This window comes from Dunckerocampus dactyliophorus, chromosome 10 (assembly GCF_027744805.1).
Source record: "Dunckerocampus dactyliophorus isolate RoL2022-P2 chromosome 10, RoL_Ddac_1.1, whole genome shotgun sequence".
Lineage (NCBI taxonomy): Eukaryota > Metazoa > Chordata > Actinopteri > Syngnathiformes > Syngnathidae > Dunckerocampus > Dunckerocampus dactyliophorus.
The window spans coordinates 4,675,160-4,690,001 of NC_072828.1; the positions used below are offsets into that span (position 1 = coordinate 4,675,160).

The following is a 14,842-nucleotide window of genomic DNA, read 5'->3' on the forward strand; positions in this document are numbered from 1 at the left end:
AAAAATCCTTGATTATTTTTTGTAATCGAGGTTCTTGAGTTATACCAGGAATCTTTGCACCCGAAACTAGTACCATGTAATAACAATAATACTCCTAATAAAATGTTCAATTAAATGAAAACTAAAATGAAACACAAAAAACATACATAAAAATATTATAGTAATAGTAATATTATATAATAATAATAATAATAATAATAATAATAATAACACAAAAATTTTCAAATAAAATGCAATAATTAAAATGCAATTATATCTAGACTAAAAGATATTTAAAAAAAATACAATAGCAGTAGCAAATTGTATAAAACCAATAAGATGATCAAATTAAAATGAAAATGAAACATGAATTAAAAGATAGAAAAACATACAATAGTAGAAGCAAATTGAATAATAAAATGTTCAAAGAAACTAAATTCAAAGTTAAACAGAATAAAAGATTTAAAACAAATAGTAGTAGCATGTATAATGATATTAAAATGTTCAAATTAATTAAAATTAAACTGAATAAAATATATTAAAAAATGAAATTGTAAAAAGTAGGGATGATCTGATCCACCGATCAGTATCCACAGATTTCCGTGAAAAAGCATGTGGTCGGCATATGCCGATAAATGCTTTTCAATGCCAATCACAAAAGTCAATCACCTCTGGCTCGTACTACTGCAGCATTCAGCCTGGAGCGAGCATCTCCCGCCCGCTTTCTTTCACACTGCGCAGGCGTGCCGAACTCAAAACAAACATGTCTACCTTAACTTATCTGTCGTTTGTGAGAGTGATAAATTTTGCACCCAGCAAAACATGCCACGAAAAATATCTCACCGTGGTAGCACGTTAAAAAGCTTTAATTTAATACGCCATTTGAAGAACAAACAATTGACCAAGTGTGGTGAGTTTTTCGAGGCTCATGATGTGATCATCAGTCAAACGGCAGCTAATGCAACCAGCGCTGTACAACACTCACCCGTATGTGCGTGACAGTCAGCAGTCCAAAGCAAATAACCTGAAAAATCATTGAATTCATCAGACTACAATTGATGATGAGCCTCTCTCAGTGGTGGAAGACACCGGGTTTACCGCTGCATGATACCTGGAAGTCCTGCTAGAACACTATCAAAGTGTGTACTCTCACATCCAAAGTCTTTTTAAAGAAGGCCTCTCATCCTCTGAAAGTTTCATAAGTGATATACTGTATGTTCTCTTGGAAAAAGTAAGTCAAATATGTATGTCTAAAAGAAGGTGATTTTTTTGGTTCCCTTTTTCATATATACAGCTGTGCCCCATGGGGGAAAAAATCACATGGGCGCCTCCACTTTTATATTACTTTTCATATCATATACTGTAGCTGGGCCCCATGAAAAAAAAAATCACATTGGGTGCCACCCCCTTTGAATAATTAACTATTTTTTGCCACCCCGGCAGTCAGGGGACCTTGGACTTGTACTAAATTTTCACTCTTATACAGCACCCCTGGCCAATAGCACTCATAATAAATACATTTGAAAGAATTACACTTAATCCATGTGATCGGTGCTGGCCTATTTTACTCATGGATGATCAGAATCGGCCTCATAAAACTGTAATCAGAGCATCCCTAATAATAAGCAAATCATATAATGATAAAAATGTTCAACTAAGTTAACATTAAAATTAAACACATTAAAATATATAGACTTTTGGATAGTAGTAGCATGTCATGTCAATAATAATCATAAAATGCTCAAATAAATGAAAATTAAACATAGATTAAAATATATTAAAAATAAATAAATTGTGGTAGGAAATTGTACAATAATGCTATAATGTACAAATAAATGAAAAAGAAACAGATTAAAATATGCCATAAAATGTAGTAAGAAATGTCTGGCAGATGGCAAATCTGTAAATTTTACCATTTGTTAGCATGTTGTGATGTATGCATATCGTATGTTTACATGTTGTGATGTGTGATGATGGTGTGATGTTTGGACAGTACACTAATTCAGGGTAGGTGCAGCAGCTTGAGGAAAAAATGTATTGCTCAGCTGACTTAATGAAGCATAAGTGGTTAGCATGTTGGCCACACAGTCATGAAAGCTGGAAGATCTACGTTCGAGTTGCCATTGGGCATCTCTGTATGGAGTTTGCATGTTCTCCCCGTGGGTGCGTGGGTTTTCTCCGGGTACTCTAGTTTCCTCCCACATTCCAAAAACATGCATGTTTGGTTAATTGGCGACTCTAAATTGTCCATAGGTATGAATGTGAGTGTGATGGACCTTGTTCTACTCTGGAGTTGCTGCTGGGGAGAGGCGGCGAGCTGGTGTGGGCTTATTAATCGCCCCCCCGGCTCAGTGCCTCTGTGTTGGAGTCATCCCCGTCGACTCCGTCGTTTTGCTGGGAGACTTCAACGCCCATGTGGGCAATGACAGCCTGACCTGGAGGGGCGTGATTAGGAGGAACGGCCTCCCCGATCTGAACCCGTGCGGTGTGTTGTTGTTGGACTTCTGTGCAAACCACAGTTTGCACAGTCAAGCTGAAGAAGGAGTCCTACCGAGCATGGATGGCTTGTGGATGGCAGCTGATAGGTACCGGCAGGCCAAGCGGCACGCGGCTTCGGCGGTGGTTGAGGCAAAAACTCGGGTGTGGGAGGAGTTCTGTGAGGCTATGGAACACGACTTTTGGTCGGCCTCGAAGAGGTTCTGGCAAACCGTCCGGCGCCTCGGAAAGGGGAAGCAGTGCCCAGTCCACAATGTTTACAGTGGGGACGGGGGCCTGCTGACCTCGACTGAGGATATAGTTGGGCGGTGGAAGGAATACTGTGAGGCCCTTCTTAATCCCACTGACATACCTTCCATAGAGGAAGCAGAGGCTGAGGACACGAATGCGGACAGTTCCATCACCGTGGCTGAGGCATCTGGGGTAGTCAAAACGCTCCCCAGTGACAAAGCTCCGGGGGTGGACGAGTTTCGCCTTGAATTTCTCAAGGCTCTGGATGTTGAGGGACTGTCTTGGCTGACACGTCTCTTCAACATTGCATGGAAGTCAGGAACAGTACCTCTGGATTGGCAGACTGGAGTGGTGGTCCCCCTTTTCAAGAAGGGTGACCGCAGGGTGTGTTCCAACTACAGGGGGATCACACTCCTCAGCCTCCCTGGGAAAGTCTATTCCAGGGTGCTGGAGAGAAAGGTACGACCGTTAGTCGAACCTCGGCTACAGGAGGTGCAATGTGGTTTTCGTCCTGGTCGCGGAACACTGGACCAGCTCTACACCCTTGCAAGGGTACTGGAGGGTACTTGCCCAACCGGTCTACATGTGCTTTGTGGACCTGGAAAAGGCATTCGACCGTGTCCCTCGCGGTGTCCTGTGGGGGGTGCTCCGGGAGTATGGGATTGTTGCCGCGCTACTACGTGCTATTCGGTCCTTGTACAATCGGAGCAGGAGCCTGTTTCGCATTGCCAGCAGTAAGTCAAGCCTGTTTCCGGTGAACGTTGGCCTCCGCCAAGGCTGCCCTTTGTCACCGATTCTGTTCATAATTTTCATGGACAGAATTTCTAGGCGCAGCCAAGGTGTCGAGGGAGTCCAGTTCGGGGGCCTTAGGATCTCGTCTCTACTATTTGCGGACGACGTGGTCCTGTTGGCCTCATCGGGCCTCATCTGCAGCGTTTACTGGGACGGTTTGCGTCTGAGTGTAAAGCTTGTGGGATGAGACTCAGCACCTCCAAATCTGAGGCCATGGTTCTCAGTCGGAAAAGGGTGGATTGCTCCCTCCGGATTGGGAATGAGGTCCTGCCCCAGGTGGAGGAGTTCAAGTATCTCGGGGTCTTGTTCTCGAGTGAGGGAAGGTTGGAGCGTGAGGTCGATAGGCGGATCGGTGCAGCGTCTGCAGTAATGCGGTCGCTGTACCGGACCGTCGTGGTGAAGAGAGAGCTGAGCCGGAAGGCAAAGCTCTCAATTTACCGTTCGATCTATGTTCCCACCCTCACCTATGGTCATGAGCTTTGGGTCATGACCGAAAGAACGAGATCGCGGATACAAGCGGCTGAAATTAGTTTTCTTCGTAGGGTGGCGGGACTCACCCTAAGAGATAGGGTGAGGAGCTTGGTCATCCGGGAGAAGCTCAGAGTAGAGCCGCTGCTCCTTCACATCGAGATGAGCCAGCTGAGGTGGCTCGGGCATCTAGTCCGGATGCCTCCCGGGTGTGGTGTTTCGGGCATGCCCAACCGGGTGAAGGCCCCGGAGCAGACCTAGGACACGCTGGAGGGATTATGTCTCACAGCTGGCCTGGGAACGCCTTGGTGTCCTCTCAGTGGAGCTGGAGGAGGTAGTCGGGGACCGGGAAGTCTGGGCTTCCCTACTAAGACTGCTGCCCCTGCGACCCGCATCCGGATAAGCGGAGGAAAATGGAATGGAATGGAATGGTATTATGAGAAAAAAATAACATCATTTTAGCAGCATAGAGTTTAAATATTAAAGAAAAAAGATGTAACTGTATATTTTTAAAGTCTTAATATGAGAAACATATACAAAACGAAGAATAAAGTTGTGATTTTTGGACAACTAGGTTGCGTAAAAAGTCATAATATTTGCAGAATAAAGTTAAAATCTTATGGGAATAACGTCATAATTACAATAAGAAAATTTACAAGAAAGTTATTGCGGTGACAAAACAACATCAGAAATGGAAAAAACAGTTGTAATTTGATAAGAATAAAGTCAAAATATTACAAGTAAAAAGTTGTCATCTAAGGAGAAGGTTATCATTTTATGAGAATAACGTTCTAATATGAGGAAAAGGTCAAGGTAAACTTTATTATCCCTGAGGAGCAATTTGTTCTACACCCAGCAGTATCACACAAGACAACAATACATACAACATTTAAAACAAAAACAATAAGTACAACACCAACATCACAAACAGTTATTCAGCAGAACAGTGGCTGCCGGAACCAAAGAATTCCTATTGGTCCTACATTTAGGAACACCGTATCTGCGACCAAATGGAAGCAACCTGAATCATGTATGGGGTGACTGGGATCATCATGGAATGATTGAGCCTTTTTAACATCAAGTACAGTAACATCATTTTAGTAGCGTAGAGTTGAAATATTAAAGAAAGAAGTTGTTACTTTTTTAAAGTCGTAATATTATGAGAAATCTTTGGAAAATTAGGTTGGGGAAAAAGTCAAAATATTACGAGAATAAAATCAACAAAAATGTGAAGAAAAAAACAGCAAAAAGAAAAGTTCATAATAATAATAGCCTTTTTTTTTTTTTTTTTTTTTTTTTTACAAAATATCAAAGTGGCAGAGTTGCATCCTTTCATTTTCCACTATGTGGCCCTCGCTGGAAAAAGGTTTGCACCATGTTTTACTGCAGGCAAGACACCTATTATATTGCTACTCACTACGTAGTGTTGCCAGAAACAGTGGTGCCTTGGTTAGCGTCATTAATTCGTTCCAGACGGTCCTACTCAAACCAGAAGGGACTCTAAACCAAGTTAATTTTTCCCATAGAAAATAATGTAAATCTCATATTCACATTGTCAAAAAGTTAACCAAAGTTATTCAATGATTTGTATTTCAGTTCAGTATGGCAATAAAGTTCATTACACATAATTCATTCATAATTCTGTTCATAGATTCAATTTCAATCAAGATTCATTTCAATCAATCGGACTACATAGCGTTCATGAATACAGTCCATGTTCTACCACTGTTAGCATTGTGTCTAGCAACCATTACAAATATACAAAACGGGAGACAATTATCAAGAAAATACTGCAGCCAAAATGAAGGTGACACAACAAAAATGTAATAACACTTTTTGATTAGTCATGAAATAGTAAATTAACAAACAAGTAAATGGGTAAATTTCGAAATGGAGTTCAGCGTGATCTGCACTGTTAAACAAGTGACGTTTTTCACTCAAACTTGCATATTAAAATACGATGGTGGCTTTTGTAAAAGGTGCATGCATCTGACTGCTGAGTTGTTTATCCAGAATTCAAATAAAGGTGGTATATGTGGTTCTTGTGTGCAGCTTGAGTCGTTGTCAGTCGCCAGCGACAGCATTGCTTGCACCTGGGCGACAGCGATTCAGGAGGGGACTTCACGTCATGTGCAGTCATGTGACAGCTCGTGGTTGACGTTTGATGTTGTGACATGGGTGACATAAGTATCACGAGATTTTGTGTGATCCAAAATGGCTGCGTGAACAAACCAAGCAGCGCAAATACAACAGTTTGTCACACGCCATATTGCACGCTAACCAGGTGGGCCAATGCAAACCAAGGCAAACTTTTAGCATACATTTTGGATGAACGGGCGGACATTAACCGAGGTACTACTATATTTACACAGTAATAGCTGTTTGTTAACAGTAAATTTACAGCATACTGCTATACAAGCTGTACACAGACTACTCTACTACTACGACTACTCTGTTTTGCTTTGGATATTGATTTGATCGAATAAAATGCTTGCTGAAATGTGAGGGCTATACTGACTTTTGGGGTATACTGTACTGTATCTTCTACTCTTTGTTGCACCAGCTGACATCCATCATGCGTCATAAAATATAATTGTTGTTTTCGCACCCGCAACGCCGCCGCAGAGCCCACGCATCTGCCGCAATGAAACAACCTTAGATGGATTGGTATTTGCAGAGGGAAAAACAATGATGGATGCTCTAACAAAACCTATTTTTGGACATGTTTCTAAAGGAATTTGGTGCTTTTGCATAAGCAGCTTGTTCGCTTCATGCATAGGAGATGCTAACCACGTGCTAACCACTAACCACCTGCTGTGACGGGATCATATGGTGTACACCAGGGGTGTCCAAACCTTTTTCGGGCGAGGGCCACATAGTAAAAAATGAAAGGATGTAACAATGTTACTTTGACATTTTGTAAAGCAAGACAAGTAGATATGCTAAGAACAATGTACACTATATTTCAAGAAAAAACTTTGTGTTATAGGTTAAAAGCCTATTAGTACTATTAATTATGAAATTTGCTTTTTGCTTTATTTTCCCTCCCGTTTTTATTCTTGTAGTATTATGACTTTTTCCCCAACCTAATTTTCCAAAGATTACAACTTTAATTGTTGTTTTACTTGTTTCTCATCATATTACAACTTTAAAAAAGTAACATCTTTTTGCTTGATTATTTCAACTGTATGCTCCTAAAATGACGTTCTTTTTTCTCATAATATTAGGATGTTATTCTCCTAAAATTATGGCCTTCTTTGACAACTTTTTTTGCTTAATATTTTGATTTTATTCTTGGTTGTGAATTTTCTTGTAATTATGACTTGACTGAATAAAGTCGTAATTCTTAAGTCAAAATATTATGGGAATAAACTCATAATATTTTGACTTTATTCTTGTAATATTATGACTTTTACCCCATCATAATTTTCCAAAAATTACATTTGATTTGACTGACTTTATTATTGTAAATAATGACTTTTAAACTAACGTCCATCCATCCATCTTCTACCGCTTATCCTCCCGGCGGATCCCGACGCGTTCCCAGGCCAGTTGGGAAACATAGTCTCTCCAACGTGTCCTGGGTCTTCCCCGAGGCCTTCTACCGGTCAGACTTGCCCTGAACACCTTCCCAGGGGTGTCCGGGAGGCATCCTGACCAGATGCCCAAGCCACCTCATCTGGCTCCTCTCAATGTGGAGGAGTAGCAGTTCTACTCCGAGTCTCTCCCGGATGACAGTGCTTCTCACCTTATCTCTAAGGGAGAGCCCATCCACCTTACGGAGAAAAGTCATTTCAGCCGCTTGTACCCGCGATCTTGTCCTTTCGGTCATTACCCAAAGCTCATGACCATAGGTGAGGGTAGGAACGTAGATCGACCGGTAAATTGAGAGCTTTGCCTTTTGGCTTAGCTCTCTCTTCACCACAACAGACCGATGTAGATTCCGCATCACTGCAGACGCCGCACCAATTCGCTTGTCGATCTCGCGTTCCATCCTTCCCCCACTCGTGAACAAGACCCCAAGGTACCTAAACCCCTCCACTTGGGGCAGGATCTCATCCCCGACCCGTAGATGGCATTCCACCCTTTTCCGGGCGAGAACCATGGACTCGGACTTGGAGGTGCTGATTCTCATCCCGGCCGCTTCACACTTGGCTGCGAACCGATTCAGTGAAAGTTGAAGTAGGACCACATCAGCAGGACCACATCATCTGCTAAAAGCAGAGACTCAATCCTGCAGCCACCAAACCGGAACCCCTCAACGCCCTGGCTGCGCCTAGAAATTCTGTCCATAAAAATAATGAACAGAATTGGTGACAAAGGGCAGCACTGGCGGAGTCCAACCCTCACTGGAAACGGGTCCGAATTACTGCCGGCAATGTGAACCAAACTCTGACACCTATCCGGCGGATCCTCCTCTGCAGAACCCCTGAATAGACCTTACCAGGGAGGCTGAGGAGTGTGATTCCACGATAGTTGGAACACGCCCTCCGGTCCCCCTTTTTAAAAAGGGGGGACCACCACCCCGGTCTGCCAATCCAGAGGTACTGCCCCCGATGTCCACGCGATGCTGCAGAGTCGTGTCAAACAAGACATGCCTACAGCATCCATGGCGACTGCTGGAGCCACAGACCGCTTGGCCTGCCGATACCTGTCAGCTGCTTCCGGAGTCCCATGAGCCAAAAAGGCCCGATAGGACTCCTTCTTCATCTTGACGGTATCCCTCACCACTGGTGTCCACCAACGGGTTCTGGGATTACCGCCATGACAGGCACCGACCACCTTACAGCCACAGCTCCGATCAGCTGCCTCGGCAATAGAGGCACGGAACATGGCCCATTCAGACTCAATGTTCGCCACCTTTCTCGGAACATGGTCGAAGCTCTCCCGGAGGTGGGAGTTGAAACTCCTTCTGACAGGGGACTCTGCCAGTCGTTCCCAGCAGACCCTCAGAATACGTTTGGGCCTGCCAGGTCTGTACGGCATCCTCCCCCACCATCGGAGCCAACTTACCACCAGGTGGTGATCATTTGACAGCTCCGCCCCTTCACCCGAGTGTCCAAAACATATGGCCACAAGTCCGATGATACGACCACAAAGTCAATCATGGAAGTGCGGCCTCGGGTGTCCTGTGGCAAGTGCACATGTGGAAACCCTTATGCTTGAACATTGTTTGTTTTCGACAATCTGTGACGAGCACAGAAGTCCAATAACAAAGCACCGCTCGGGTTCAGATCAGGGAGACTGTTCCTCCCAACCACGCCTCTCCAGGTCTCACTGTCGCTGCCAACATGAGCGTTGAAGTCCCCCAGCAGAACAAGGAAACAAGCACCCTCCAGTACGTCTTCTAGAGCAGGGGTCACCAACGTTTTTCCTTGTGAGAGCTACTTTTACAAAATAAAAATGGCCAAGAGCTACCTATTTTTGTAACATTTATTTTCAGAGCTTATTTTAAACCCAAACAAAGCGAATATGCTTGTTTTACCAGAACATTAACAAAATTCTGGTGTCCACAACTCACATTTTGTATTTCAGAATGCATTTCTTTCTACTGTTCTTTCATTATTAACTGAAAACCTGAATGAAAAGCAGGCTTGCGGGCACCTCATGTGGTCGTGGGGGGCTACCTGGTGCCTGCGGGCACCACGTTGGTGACCCCTGTTCTAGCGACTCCAAAAAGGGTGGGTATTCTGAACTGCTGTTTGGCACATAAGCACAACAACAGTCAGGACCCGTCCCCCCACTCAAAGGCAGAGGGAAACTACACTCTCGTTAACCGGGTTAAATTCCAACATACAGGCCACAAGCCGGGGTGCAACGAGAATTGCCACCCCTGCCCGTCGCCTCTCACTGCTGGCAACGCCAGAGTGGAACATGGTCCAACTCCTCTCAAGAGGACTGGTTCCAGAGCCCTTGCTGTGCGTTGAGGTGAGTCCAACTATACAGTATCTAGCCGGAACTTCTCAACCTCATGCACCAGCTCAGGCTCTTTCCCTACCAGAGAGGTGCCATCCATGTCCCTAGAGCTAGTTTCTGTAGCTGAGGATCAGACCGCCAAGGTCCCCGCCTTCGGCTGCCACCCAGCTCACTCTGCACCCGACCCCTTTGGCCCCTCCCATGAGTGGTGAGGTCATTGGAGGGGACCCATGTCGTCTCTTCGGGCTGTGCGCTCGCCATCATGCCCCACCTCCAGGCCTGGCTCCACAAGGGGGCCCCAGTGACCCACGTCCGGGCAAGGGAAAACGTGTTTAAACCAACGTAGTTTAACTTTATTTGTTGTTTTGCTTGTTTCTCATAATATTACGACTTTTTAAAAAGCATATTTTTGTGTATGCTACTGCCACAAAGGTTGAATCGAGACAATTGGACTTTTCTTGTTTGTTGAAGACGATTACCTTTCGTTCAAAAGGCTTCTTTTGTTTCCAGCAGTTAAGAACTGAAGAAATCTTTTGGACGAAAGGTGAAATGTCTCAACAAACAAGGACAGTCTTTTTGCCTCAATTTCACCTTTGCGAAGAGTGTTCAAACCACACACACAAAACATTTTGCACCCTAAGCAAGAATCATACCTGTAGGAGCACTGTACAATGAAACTGAACTGCAATCAGACAAATTCAGACAGAACTGGAAAAAGGCTTCTTTCTCTCGTAATGACTTTACAAAATCAACCCCTTGTGTGAAGGTGAGCAAGCAGAATTTAGGCCCTCCTGAACTGTTGGCTGCTTTCTTGTCCAACCCACTGAATCAAGACAAATTTCCTGTACGTGGCTATAGAGTTTCAACTCAAGGGCTCATCCGGGATTTGAACCCGGGACCTCTCGCACCCTAAGCGAGAATCATACCCCTAGACCAACGAGCCTTGTACTAACAGTTGAAGTATGTAAATCTAGAACCGCATCCGCCCCAAGATGTGTTGACCAGATTTCGAGCAGCTCGGTTTGGCCAATTACATTTTACATTGAATCAAATAGGGTCTTCCCATGTTGACCGAGCCCTCCAGTAGCCCTCTTCCAGTCATTGAAAATGGCTAGCATCGATGCTTGACTAGCACAAAGACTGCATTATTCAACATGTCTTCAGACTGTCTCTCGATTCTCAGTCATCCAGATCAGGCAAAACCACAAAGGTTGAATCGAGGCGATTGGACTTTTCTTGTTTGTTGAAGACGCTTCACCTTTCGTTCAAAAGGCTTCTTCAGTTTACAGCAGTGCAGAACTGAAGAAATCTTTTGGACAAAGGTGAAATGTCTCAACAAACAAGGACAGTCTTTTTGCCTCAATTTCACCTTTGCAAAGAGTGTTCAAACCACATACACAAAACATTTTGCACCCTATGCTCCTAAAATGATATATACCATTATATACATACTATGTGTATATATATGTGTATATATATATAAATATATATATATATTTTCATCATAATATTACGTTATTCTTGTAAAATTACAACTTTTTCTCTGTAGATTACAACATTTTTTTCATAATATTTTCATGTTATTCTCGTAATATTATGACATTTACTCAAACCTAATTTTCCCAAATTACTTTATTCGTTGTTTTATTTGTTTCTCATAATGTTACCACTTTCACTTTAATATTTCAACTCTACGCTACAGAAATGACATTATTTTTCCTCATAATATTACGAAGTTATTCTTATGAAATTATGACTTTTTCACAAATGGCCCCTGGGCCACACTTTGGACACCGTAGGTGTACATGGCAGTGCACTTGTGTGATAGATTCATGCATTATGATGATAATGAAGAAGCTCTGATCTGATGTCTTGATTGCGCCTGTTTTAATGTGCCGTGTTTACTCTTATTCTGTGACTATCCTCACATTTTGGGGATCTTTACATGCATAAAAATTCACCAAACTCAATTTTGCAAGCACGTCAGGCCTTGTGGAAAATGCGATAATTCAGGGGTCCTAAACACGAACTCCCAGAGTCACTCAGAAGTGACCCCTGTACATTTTTTAAAAATTAGCCCCTGCCACCAGTTTCACCGATTGTGGATGAAGATGGTAGAGACGTCTGTCATGACAGGGAGCACAAAACGTCTCAAGGACCCATCTTCGAAAGCAAACAGGAAGGCGGCCATTTTGGTTTGGAGCAAGCCATTTTAAGACGGGGGTTGTATTTCGATTCCTCCTTGGGAGTTTGATCAAATTAGCCCAAATCTAAATGACGGCTGTTAGACGGATGGACGATGACAAATGGCGAAGCGTTTTGGCCTACGTCTTTGGATGTTTGAAAGGGAGGGGTTTGACGGAGAGTCTGACGATTCGCCACAAATATGTCAGCATTAATAACTCTGCTCCACAATATCAGATCTTCATCCAAATTTTTTTGCATATGATGAAGATGACACCATTGGTCACTTCCTGCATTAGTCACCGTGCCACCCATTGGCAACAGGAAATGACAAAAATGGTTTACGCACTTGCCAGGATCGCAAGTTGCGCGGGGGCCGAGGGCCCGTTCAACACTGCTTGCAGCTTTCATTTATTTTAGGATTCTTTTTTTTTGCTGGCTGTCTGTCACGTCTGAACGTGTTGAGCCGCCCCCTTTCGTGAAGGGAACAGTTATTTATGTCGCCAGCTCAGGGAAAGTGGGACAGAAGAGGGAAAAAGGGACTTGAAATAGGTCACCTTGAGCAGAGTGCTGCTCCATGTTCTTCTATCCGGAACAGGCGACTGCAGGGGTGGTCAAAGTGCGGCCTGGGGGCCATTTTCAGCTTGCAGGTTTATTGGCCCTTCAGCACATGCTGAAAATAAGAGTAATCATTTATTAACATCATTATCATCATCATCGCATAACATCATTTCTCTTGGAGATCAATAAAGTATTTGTCTATTAGATATAGGGGATTCACACTTTTTGCAGGGGACCCGCCAGCGAATGGCGAAAAAACAGTAATGATGAGTAATGATGCCCCATCTACATCAACGTTTTGCTCTAATGAGAAAATGTCGTAATTTTATGACAATAACGTAATATTGTGAGGAAAAATAACATTTTAGTAGCATAGAGTTGAAATATTAAAGAAAAATAACACATTCTTTTTTTAAACGTGTAATATTATGAGAAACAAACAAAACAAAGAATAAAGTTTTCATTTTTGGAAAATTTGATTGTGGAAAAAGTTCTGCTATGAGAATAAAGTCAAAATGTTAAGGGAACAAAGTCATAAGTACAAGAAGAAAATGTATTAAAAAGTTGAAATAGTTGTGAAATTAAAAAACAGCAGCAGACATGTGAAAAAGAGCTGTAATTTTACAAGGATAAAGTCAAAATATTAGAAGTTGTATTCTAACAAGAACAAAAGTCGTAATTTTATGAGAATAAACTTATCGGTTATTAGTATCGGTCTGGAGAAGCAGAACATCATGAAAGCTAAGCAGTTTTATGTTGCATTTTGTTCCCCAACTGTTGGTTCCCCACAACAAAGCAAACCGTGACCTTGAAAGCAAGCTACATACCAAACGGCGATGATGGGGTAGTGAAACATAAGTGACTTTGAACCAGTCCTGGTTTTGTTATTTCTCGTAAGTGCTGTATAAGGCAAGAAAAGGTCAAGGTCAATTCAAAGCAGGACAATTCCAAATCCTATCTATGAATGCATGTGAACATTGGGCAGCATGAAGAAGCTGTAAAAGTACTACTAGCATATGTTCTTGCTGTGTTTGCTTGCAGGACACCAATGAAATTGTGGCTATCAAGAAGTTCAAAGACAGTGAAGGTAAAACGCCTTCCTTTACAAATGCCTGTCCAATTTGCTCATGCTTTATCATTAATTTATCTTATTTTTTAAGTTGTTTTATTTTTTATTTTTCAATGTGATTTTTTTAAGCGTTTTTCTTTTTACTTGACTTTGAACATGCTAATTACTAGTTATTTTTTAAGTATTTTTTAAATGAAGTGTACTTTGTACTACTTATACTCTACATCAGTGGCCCCCATCTCCGGGGTACCGGGTCGCACAGAAAGAAAAAATAATTTCCATTATTTCTTTTTTTTTTTTATGTTTTATTTTGAAAAGTGGTCGGATTCTCTCTGTTACATCCGTCTCACTTGACGCATGTCCATTGTGCGTGTGCTAACTTTATCTCATGCCACACAGATAGACTACTACTGTATTTTTACCATTTTTCTTTCACCTCATATTTGGTGTCAAATGCTGATACTATGTGGGAATGCATAAAGGTAAGTTTTGATGGCTTACTGAGTGCTAATGTGTACATTTGTCTCAAGTGAATTCATGCTAGCGCACTGCCTTTTACCACACACGTCAAACAACCATGTAATAATCTCTCTGGAAAGGCTGGAACTTGAACTGGTGGATGATGGGTTGGCATTCATTTTGTGCTTTTAATTTGATGTTATTCATGTCTTAGTTTTACACAATACATGATACATTCATGTCCGATCCCCCTCAGATCAGCTGGCTCAATGCTTTAATTCTCTGCTGGAATCTATGGATCTCACCAGTCTATTGCTTGTCCCACTCATCAACTTGGGCACACACTGGACCTTGTCATCTCTCATGGACTATCTGTGTCAGTTAATAATATACGGAATGTTCCTATTTTCGATCACTCCTTCATTTGCTTCCAGACGCTAGCACCTCCAGCTGCACCTAAACCTGCTCCCACCTCCCGCCGCCGGGTTATCACCTCCACAACAGCCAATCACTTTGCTGCATTCTCAGGCACTGACCTAAGTCCTATAATGTGTCCGGACACCTTCCTCTCCTCTTTCCATTCCACATGCTCCCAGATCCTGGACTCTGTGGCACCATTTAAGGACAAAGCTACCAGACTCACACCTGAACCATGGCTAAATGAAACCACTCGCGCCCTGAGACGGC

At 42.7% G+C, this 14,842-nt stretch overlaps 1 protein-coding gene and 1 non-coding gene across 2 annotated transcripts in view; one reads left to right on the plus strand and one right to left on the minus strand.

Annotated features, from left to right (window-relative positions):
- The window catches only part of LOC129188474 (cyclin-dependent kinase-like 5), a 91,378-nt gene that overhangs the window by 47,575 nt on the left and 28,961 nt on the right, over window positions 1-14,842 (plus strand). Inside the window, exon 4 of the mRNA XM_054789052.1 lies at window positions 13,669-13,714. Within this exon, the coding sequence (XP_054645027.1) occupies window positions 13,669-13,714 (46 nt within the window). The remainder of the gene's footprint in view (window positions 1-13,668; window positions 13,715-14,842) is intronic.
- trnap-agg (transfer RNA proline (anticodon AGG)) lies at window positions 10,754-10,825 on the minus strand. The gene has a single exon. It is a non-coding gene; the product is annotated as a tRNA-Pro (tRNA).